The sequence below is a fragment of the Silene latifolia genome, chromosome 3 (assembly GCF_048544455.1).
Source record: "Silene latifolia isolate original U9 population chromosome 3, ASM4854445v1, whole genome shotgun sequence".
Taxonomy (NCBI): domain Eukaryota; kingdom Viridiplantae; phylum Streptophyta; class Magnoliopsida; order Caryophyllales; family Caryophyllaceae; genus Silene; species Silene latifolia.
This window is the reverse complement of record NC_133528.1, coordinates 133020379-133027430: the sequence shown is the minus strand read 5'-3', so window position 1 is coordinate 133027430 and position 7052 is coordinate 133020379. Positions and strand designations below refer to the sequence as shown.

At 33.2% G+C, this 7052-nt stretch overlaps 1 protein-coding gene across 1 annotated transcript; it reads left to right on the top strand.

The window, feature by feature from the left end:
* Positions 1-1766: 1766 nt before the first annotated feature.
* LOC141648082 (protein LURP-one-related 5-like) lies at positions 1767-5647 on the top strand. The gene is made up of 2 exons (XM_074456542.1): positions 1767-2315; positions 5118-5647. Exons 1-2 carry the CDS (start codon positions 2094-2096, stop codon positions 5544-5546), a joined length of 651 nt encoding a protein of 216 aa, XP_074312643.1. The 5' UTR covers positions 1767-2093; the 3' UTR covers positions 5547-5647.
* The last annotated feature ends 1405 nt before the right edge of the window (positions 5648-7052 follow it).

Sequence of the window (7052 nt, the reverse complement as noted above, 5' to 3'; positions counted from 1 at the left end):
TAAGGTCGTTGAGCGGGAGAGCGACTTGAATCCGAGCCTAGCTTCGATGATGACGTGGACCCATTTTGGGTAAATACTTTGAAACTCAACCTATTTCGTTAATTTGTTTGTGTTTACGCCCCATTTTGGAAAAACATTCAAAAAAATTAGTAGTGGTGGTGATAAGTTGATAACTCGAGGAGGATATATAACTATTTTGAATGTTTGAATTGTCTTCTTTCTACAATTATATAATATTTTTTTCAACACATATTAAAAGCTTACTTTTTCCATTGTTTATATATTTATTTTCTATTAAATTAAGTCGAGTATAATTAATCAAAGTTAAAATAAACCGAGGGAATTCATAGTTTTCTTGATGATGTCAATTATTTCTTACATATCCATATTGGTTGGTTTAAGTAGCAAGGGAACTCATCTCTTAAACAAATGATAATAAGTTCGATTAAAACCAAACCTCAGAGGAGTCTATTCTTAAAGTTATCTTCAATACCCTAAAAAAATTTATCCTACTTGTTAGACTTTGTTTGGCAAGACATTTTGACCATTATTTCAGTTACTTAGTTTTTTTGCATGTGTTTACTAAGTAACTTTTTTGATCAAATAAGCTACCTGAAATGTCAGGTAGCATTTGAGAAATGACTTATCTTCTAATTTCACCTTTAATCTATAATATTTAATTATGATCATATATTCATATTCTTTTACGCATTTTATCTAAATCAGCTATCTTTTCAGCTAGTTTGCCAAACACATTTTTATATAATCAGTTACCTTATCGGCTCCTAATTTTCAGTTACCTTTTCAGGTTTCAGTTAGCTTTCAGGTTTCAGCTATCTTTCAGGTTTCAGCTATCTTTCAGGTTTCAGCTATATTTTCGGTTAGTTTTACCAAACAGAGCCTTAGTATGAAATAATAGGAATACTCCTAAATTTCCTAAGATTTTTTCATGTTTATCATGGCTCTGTTAAGCAAGGCATTTCAGGTAGCTATTTGACAAAAAATTTAGCTACCTTATTCTTGTACAAGTGTTTGGCAAGTATGTAACACCCCACGGTAATTGAAGAGGTCCAGTGATAGGCTTAAATGACTAGTGCTTAAAGGGATTGGAAGTACTACTCATATCAACAAAGTGCACTTTCTTTTATGGTCATCCATGCAAAAGAACTCCATAGTTAAGCGTGCTTGGCTGGGAGTAGTCTTAGGATGGGTGACCTCCTGGGAAGGTTCCCAGGATGCGCATGAGTGAGGACAAAATGCGCTATAAAAGACCCGTGTTGATCTGTGGGCCATGTACACAGCCTGGTGAGCTATCATAAGTAACCGCTCCCGACCTGGTTTGGGCCGGGGTGTTACAAAGTAGCTATCTGAAATGAAATGGTATCTAGGGTTGAGAACAGTAGGTCTCATGAGGGACCGTCTTCCACTAATTTAGTGGAAGACATAATTGGGAAAAAAGAAATCCAGTGGGTCCCCTACCCCATCATGTGAGAGGTCTCTTAATAACACTATTGAGAAATCGTCTCTCTAGAGTTTTTGTGGGTTGATAAATTAAATAAACTACCTGATCTTATATTACCTTCCTTTTTTATCTCTTAAATCAATAATATTAAATAATTATCGTATCTTTTTACGTCATTTCACAAAAACAACCACCGTTTCATCTAGTTTGCCAGACATTTTCTCATATACTATCTACCTTATCAACTCCTACTTTTCAGCTACTAATAAAACTTTTCAGTTTTCTTAATTTTTCAAATTTCAGTTATCTTTTCAATTATTTTATCAAATAGAGCCATATCTTAACTTAAGCACTAAATTAAGATCCTAATGTTATGCTTTACATTGAGAAAAAGCTAATTTCGGCATTCAATAATAGTGCGCGGAACACTAAAATAATACGGACATACATACGGTCCACACCACATGCCATCCATATATAAAACCTCCTTTAAGCTCTAGCTATGCAAATTATTACTCCTTATTTGTGAACTACTCGTTCATCTTTAAACCCAATACACATAGAGTCTTAAGAAACGGAGATAATTAAGAGGAGAGAGATCAAAAGAAGATTATTATTTAGGAAGAGAAAAATGAATTTATCCCAAAGTAACGGCGGATTTACTTGTGAAAAAGATACTATTCTGACGGTATGTAAAACGTCGCTTTTCTTTACTGGTGACGGTTTTACTGTTTACGATTGTCATGGCCAACTCGTCTTCCGAGTTGACTCTTACGGGCCCGATTGGCGTGACAGGGAGGAGCTCGTTCTTATGGATGCTTCTGGCCATTGCCTCCTCACCGTTCGCCGCAAGGTATATGTAGTCTTTAATCTTTATCTCTAAACAAAAATACGTACCTGTGATGGTTTCATTTTATGTTATACTCGGTATATACTTATACAAATACAAGTATTCAACCATCTTAAACAAAATTAATTTATTTTATTTCTTTGGCGAGACGTGTATCTTAAATGCTTAACGACTAGTTATAAACAAGTTTTTGTTAAAGGGTAGGCTAATTGCCTTCTAGATTAGGGTATATAACAAACAGTGTTTAAAAATTTAAAGTGGAATTTACGAATCATCTATAATAACAAGGAATAAATTTTACTTTACTGTGATAATGAAACATTGTAATATGAAAACATGCAGTACAAACCAAGATCTAGATTTGTTAGTTTAATTTGTTTTCGAGGTACTTCCAAATTTAAACGTGTGGCATGCAGTGCTTGTAATTTCTGATATTTTCATCTGTCCTTATATACGAAGTATGTCGTTCTCCTACATTTTGAGATTCTTTTTAAGTACATGTCGATTCTATTTCAACCTTGCAAGACTCGTTACACAGAATGACAGAAATAATACTCTGTATTTTTTAGACGGTTTTTTCATAGACTTACTAATAGCAAAATGTACTCCGTATTAATTAAGGGATAATATACTACCATCGGTCCAGAGCAAATGGTAATATTCACGTTTTGGTGGTCAAAATTTGATAACTTTGATAAGACTATCGTTAAAATTATGAAACTTTGAAAAACAAAACTTATATTATAGATTTGCTATTAAAACGTTTTTCATAAAATTTTAGTTTTATACCAAAAAATCACGTATATAGGAAGAAAAATACGGTTATAGTATCTCCTCGAAAACCACGCAAAAGTAAGTATTATCTTTGATCTGAATTGGAGGGAGTATAAGAGACTTTATTAAATTAGAAAAAGAAAATTATAAAAGTACACATTAAATTTCAAGTTTTTTGTTAAACTAAAAGTCAAACTTGATTTCTCCAAAGTTGAAAACATCCTCAAATCATCCTTAACCCGAAGAAATGGAGCGAGTAGTAACAAAGTCTTAACTAAGATCGTAATCTGAGTATGATACGGAGTATATATATATTACGGTAGTTAGGCAATGATGTGCAATCAGAAAATGATGATCGAAGAGAGAGTAGTACTGAGAATCAGGAAATGATATGGAATCGGAAAGAGAGTAGTATTGAGTTTCGGTATAAACAATATCGAGTTGAACACCACCTAATAATTAATTAAATGTCATGTATGTACCCTAGTTGTAATCTAAAATAATCGTTCATCTCCCTTCGTTTTCGTATTAATTTTCCAAAATATTATAAACAGGGTTAGATAAGTTGTTACTTCAATTGTGTAAAGTTGAATGGATCTCAATATCGGAGCCCTTTGATTAGAAATGTGTTTTTGGACTGATATTAATTGCATAGGCCATACGAAAAGATAAGAATATTTTGTAAGGCATCGTATCCTTGTGAATTGTGATAGTGGAAGAACCAAAGAAAAGAGAAAAAAAACAGTAGGACCATTTATACGTAGACTATCTTATTTATTTTAATTCAATTATTCATTTCTTTTTAAGTGGTCTACAGTTTAGTGCTTTGAGCCACATAGAATCTTATCTTTCTTCCAAATTAATTTTAATCGAAAATTGAAAATTCTTACACGGTATTTAGAGAAAAAGTTATGTCGTTTCACATTGATGGTGACCCGAAAATTCCGCACCTTTAGTTAAATCTATAAACAAAGTTAGTACATAAAGCATCATTTATCATTTTCGAAAAATTCGAAAATTTTAAAACGCATTGACAAAATGTAGTTTTAAAGTCAAGTAGTCAACGGATTAAATGATTTATAAACAAAGTTACATAAAGCATCATTTATCATTTTCTTGGTTGTAGTTGTAAGTTGTACTCCTTAAGAACTTTCCTTGTCGATTCAGTAATTAGTTGTTTTATTTTTTCTTTATAATTTAATTGTTCTTAGAAAATGTTGATAAAACGTTGACAAAATGCACACGTAAAAGTCAAATTGAATGGATGCCTTTCAAACGGAGGCCGCATCAGTGCATCACTATGTAAATTTATGGTCGTTTATAGTTCTAATAAGCTGTTGTTTTTTTCTTGGTTAAGTCATAAGTTGTTAGATGGTAGATGGTTTTGGTATTTTGATTAGACATAATTCACACACTTTTTATTCTAATTTTTCGTTTTGATTAGATAATGAAAGGGCATTATCGAGTGATACTGAATTTCTCGTATATCCAAGAAGAACCCTAATTACTGAAAGAGAAATATGTATAGTTCTTCAATATCACCGGATAACGCTATTTCATTTTTCATTAAAATTTGGCATTACTAAGTGTTTTATATATCGTGGATTAAATATTTATTAATGTATTTTTCATTATACGTCATCTAAAAGTAGTCTATTTATGCTTTTTAAATTTATACGTGTAAAGATGACTGTATGCATTTGAACCATAATATTAAATATCGATTTGAGACATGATTTCAGAATTAACACTATTTTGATTTTAGGATGATGTTCTTACAATATACTCTCCCTGTCCCGGTCATTTGTTGTCCTTTTCCATTTTAGGGTTTCTAGTCATTTGTTGTCCTTTCTATTTTAAGAATGAACTTGATGAGTAATTTGATTATTTTCATTCAATTTGTTCCACGTGTTATTTAGTTATTGGCCTTCTCCTATTGCCTTGGTCTTTGTGCCAAAACGAAAGGACAACAATTGATCGGGATGGAGGGAGTAATTTCATTTTATTCTAAATTCACGTTACATTACGCAGCGACCGAGCTTGCACAACAGATGGGAAGGATACCTAGGTGAAAGAACAGAGGGATCAAAGCCAATATTCAGCGTAAAACGAGCATCAATAATCGGACGATCTGGGGTGACGGTCGAAATGTACGAGAATGCCGGAGAAGAGTACCAAATTGAAGGGTCATTTACACATAGAAGTTGTACAATATACGATGCATCAAGTAGGGAAGTGATGGGTGAGATACGAAGGAAAGTGGATGCTTCGGCTAACGTAGTGTTGGGTAAAGATGTCTTTTCACTTATTGTTAAACCGGGTTTTGATGCGGCTTTTGCAATGGGCCTGGTTCTTGTTTTGGACCAGATTAATACTGAGGGGCTTGCTGATGTTTTGGGTTCGGCTGATGTGTATGATAGTTGTCAGGTAGACCCTGCTAGCCCAACTATGGCCCTTTAATTTTATGTTATATGTTGAAACTCTTCTATATGACCGTCTTATGGTGGGACTGTTTAAAAGAGACGTGTTGGAATATAAGCAATTGTATTTATTTCTCTTTAGATTTTATTTTGGTAATGTGGAATTTTATAATGACGAATTTTTTTAAGTATGTTAATTATTATTACAAAATATCATAACACCGAAACTGAAATTTAATTTAAGTGAATAAAACAGTATAGAGTATCTAACCTAACCATGGTTATTAGAGTCCCGATTCGATTTTACGACCCTATTGACTCTGATCCCACGACTCTTTTAGCGGCGGTAGAATATTGTGATTCTATTCATGTGAAATTTCTAGAGGTAGGACCATAATACAATCTTTCGATTCGGTTCTATCAAAAAAATATATATATTTATAATGACATTGCAAAACCCAAATCCCGTGTAAGTTGTAAAAACATTTCATATAATGAAACTAAAGTTATAGGTTATTAATATTTTATTGATAAATCTTGTTTTGATCTTCAAAATTATATATTTTTAATAAATAAAAAAATATAATTTATAAGTTTATAGGAATTTGGGATCCAATTCAACCATCCGATATTCCGATCCTACTTATTATTCCATCGATATAAAGTAGAATCACGATCCTAACAATATTAAACATAACAAATTGTGCAAGTATTTTAAAAGAGAAATCAAATCTATATGTCATTTTACCATTTTCCATGTATTAGATATCCCTTGCATTTTTCAAATCATCTATATAAAAAGACAAACTAACCAATACATAGGGATGTCAGCGGGGCGGGTACAAGTGGGTACCGCCCCGTACCCGCCCCAGTTGGGGCGGGGATGGGTAGAGCTTTGACGGGTGGTGGGGCGGGTGCGGGTACGAAAATTATACCCGCCATGGGTCATGGGGCGGGGATGGATTTTGCATCTTACCCACCTAATACCTGCCTACCCGCAAATCATTAAAAAAACTAGTAGGATTATGATAATTTTATAAATCTTATTTAGTTATAATTAAGATATAATGTTAATAATAACTATTTTATAAAGTTTTTTACTAACTTATTTGGTGAAAAAATAAAATTATAAAGATAAATTCAAAAAAAATGAAAATTAATAGTGATTAAACCAACTTTTACGAAAAAAATTTATCGGAAAAAATTATGGTGTAGCGGGTTAATGGGTAAGCGTGGCGGGTACGGTTTTATATTTCCACCCGTTGGGGCGGGGATGGTTTTGGAATCTTGTACCCGCCACGGGTGGTGGGGCGGGGATGGGTATGAGTTTTTCTTGGTGGGTACGGGTACGGAGGAGCCTATATCCACCACCGCCCCGCCCCAATGACATCCCTACCAGTACATATCTTAATGTCAAATAAACATTTTCAATTATCTACATACCACCTCTACATCACCAAGTCATTTAAAAACAATAAAGGAAAAAAAAAGCACTACATAACCACAAATAGGATCCTACATCCTGTTGTACAGTAGCATGGTACAA

What these genes read in the sequence shown, in the direction of transcription:
- LOC141648082 (XM_074456542.1), top strand. Translation starts at nt 2,094, where the DNA reads ATGAATTTATCCCAAAGTAACGGCGGATTTACTTGTGAAAAAGATACT. An exon ending in TCCTCACCGTTCGCCGCAAG is followed by an intron (nt 2,316 to 5,117) that starts GTATATGTAGTC and finishes TACATTACGCAG; the next exon opens with CGACCGAGCTTGCACAACAG.